Consider the following 2894-nt stretch of genomic DNA (forward strand, 5'->3'; position numbering starts at 1 on the left):
AGTAAAATGAGTCTGATTATGATGACAGTAGATTGTTAAATTATCTTTAAGTTTTCATGTGTGGTTCAGTATCCCTCCCCCCCAGACTATTATTGTTTTTCATTGAAACATGCAATGATAATGGAGAGAAAAGTAGTTTTGCATAACTCATGCCTATTTGTGCTTACAGGATTTGGCTCCAAATTAGAAAATTAGGTTAAATTTGCCTGTTCATGACTCATTCTTATTTGAAACTGTAGTTTGTTAGGTACCTTGGTATACAGCAACAGCATTTTTCTCACCTTTCTATTATTTTACAAGAAACTTGTGGTTGTTATATCAACTTTATATTTACAGAAGCTGAAGAGAAATAACATAAAATAAGATGGTATATTGTTGAAAATGGTGTGGACATACATGACAGTTGATAACCATGTAGTATGTGCTTTTCTTTCCCCGTCTTTTTTTTTCCCTCTGTCACTCCCTACATTTCAAAAAGGGGATGGATGTGGCCATATGGTGGTATATCAAGACAGTGGTACTCTGGCATCCAAGAACTATCCTGGGACTTACCCCAATTACACCGTTTGTGAAAAGAAAATTCAAGTGCCTCAGGGAAAACGACTGATCTTAAAAATTGGTGACTTGGACATTGAATCCCAGAACTGTGAATCCAACTACCTTGCCATCCTTAACTCTTCAAAATTGTATGGTATGTAATAAAACTTGGTAAGACAGTTTTGTTAGAAGGTACAGGTTTTAATGAATTGTGATCTGAGAAAGGTATGGAAAATGTCCCCTGTTTTCATTATCAGAAATTATTTCTTCCCTATTATTCTGGTCTCAGCACGTCAAGTTACCCCTCACATCCTGTAAGAAATATGGTTGTTCTGTGCATACTGTAAACTGTGTAATCAGTGTGAACTTTCAACAGGTGCCAGTGCTTTCTCTAGGAGGTTTGACCTCAATTCTGTGGAATTTAACAACCATGAATGTCAAGAAAATCTTACACATGAGAATAGATCGCTCGTGAGTCCTTTACACCTATGTTTGTGCCATTCCTTTGCTTGGTGTGGCAGCAGTAGAGTAAAACACTTCCTTCCTTCACAAGACAGAATTGAGAACCCAGGTTGAAAACGATCATCGTTATAAATTGCTGGGCAGGTTGCAGTGAAACTTGTGTTGCAGAAGCAAGCTGGAAGTAAAGGGTGCATGCTGGGGGGTCTGCCAGTAGGAAAGAGCTGGAATAGGGACAGAGCTTGGTCTGGAAACGATCTTACCTGTTATTTTGCTAACCCAAAAGCTGCTGTATGCACACAGACCTTAAAGCAAAGATGATAAATGCTGAGCCAGCTTGCAATTTACGACAGATGTAGACTGGGAGTTAAGCTGAAGAGATGCTTACAGTGTCAAGTTCTGCATCTTCAGTAGATACATTAAGACCATGCATTCAATAGGGCTAGAATCCTCTGTGGGGAAATCCCCAGGCATTCCCCATGTCAGCTTGGCCAAACCACATTGATGGTAAAACTTTCCCCCTACTGATATCGTAGGCTGTAAATTACTTTTCATAACAGTGTGACCACTTACAAAAGTCATTACTTTAAATTCAGGTAATGGGGTATGTAAACAAAATGAGCAGATAATATTATGTACATAAAGTCATGAATTATAATAAAACTTTAAGTTTAACAAGGGCTGTTTGTTGCAAAGTACTCTGTAGCCCTCCTGTCAACTGTGAAAGCTACAACTGAATCTGCAGTATTGGAAATCATTAATAGATTAGGGGAGGAAGAAGAGCTCCTTTGAAGATTTTCTGGTTTTCAAGATGACCCTCAGCATCATGCTTGTCTCAGTGAAGTGTATGAATCTTTAAAGCTCAAGATATCTTCATAGTAAAGGAAGATGATTGCTTTTCATTCATGTGTGTGGTAGACCTATAATTCATATAGTGCAGTAGGATTAAGTGAGTTATTAGGGTCTTTCTCCCAAATGGAGATAAAGGTATTATTGCCCTTCATGGGTGAGTTAGACTATGATATAAAGTCTTTACTAAGTGTGAGTAATGATATCTTCACTTGTAATCTCATGAAAATTTTTTTACTGTGCCTGTGTATAGGTGTGTGCATGTTGTAATGAGGGACAACCCCCTGCATATTCAAATGGAATTGTTCCAGTTTCAAATGAACATTTTTGAGCCATTGCCTGCAAATTGCCTAGAAACAATATACATCTAGCATTTTTTATTATTTTATTATTGAATAATTTTCCTTGGTAACATCCTGACTTTTATAATCAAACAATTTTAATGAGAAATTGTGGGGAGGGGGTTGGGGAACAGACGAATACAATCCATATATTTGTGTTCGGTAGAGAATTAAATTTATATATAATTAGATTTATTCTTTGGTTGGTGTTTTCCTAAACATCAGTCTAAAAACATCTTCAGAAGATGTTCATTCTACAGTTTCACAGCCCACAGATATATATATAAAAAAATACAAAGTTGAACACTGTGTAAATACCATGTAATTATTTTTTTTTCTAAATATTCCACACCCTTTTCAGTCTTGCTTGGTAGTGTTTGATGCATAGCAGCTATAATTACTGACATACTTTGCTTTTTCAGTAACCAGCTGCACAGTTAGCAGATTTCACTTGTGTATCTGATTAAGCACCTATTCTAGCCCAGATGGATACATTGTTATTTTAGTGACTTTTGAAGATGTCATGTTTTGGTGTATGCAGTTCGTGGTAGTATTGGGCTTTAGTTTTTATATAAATATATATTTTTTTCCACTTGCACTTTTAAAGATCTAGAGAAATCAGGACAGTTAGGTCTATTTAAAAATTTAGTCCCAACTGTTTAACAGTGTAAGGTGTGATTGGTTTTTTTTCTATTTAGTTAAGTCAGT

The 2894-nt window shown here is 36.2% G+C and overlaps 1 protein-coding gene across 2 annotated transcripts in view; it reads left to right on the plus strand.

Moving 5' to 3' along the window:
• Positions 1-366: 366 nt before the first annotated feature.
• DCBLD1 (discoidin, CUB and LCCL domain containing 1) overlaps positions 367-2894 on the plus strand; it is a 34161-nt gene continuing 31633 nt past the window's right edge. The window contains exon 1 of one of the 2 annotated variants that reach the window (XM_019537955.1): positions 367-691. In XM_019537955.1, the coding sequence (XP_019393500.1) occupies positions 382-691 (310 nt within the window). In that variant the 5' untranslated portion in view covers positions 367-381. Of the gene's footprint in view, positions 692-1785; positions 1904-2894 lie in introns of those variants that run through there. The other variant, XM_019537956.1, reaches the window with a different exon arrangement.

Source organism: Crocodylus porosus, unplaced genomic scaffold, assembly GCF_001723895.1.
Source record: "Crocodylus porosus isolate Cpor-Errol unplaced genomic scaffold, CroPor_comp1, whole genome shotgun sequence".
NCBI lineage: Eukaryota > Metazoa > Chordata > Crocodylia > Crocodylidae > Crocodylus > Crocodylus porosus.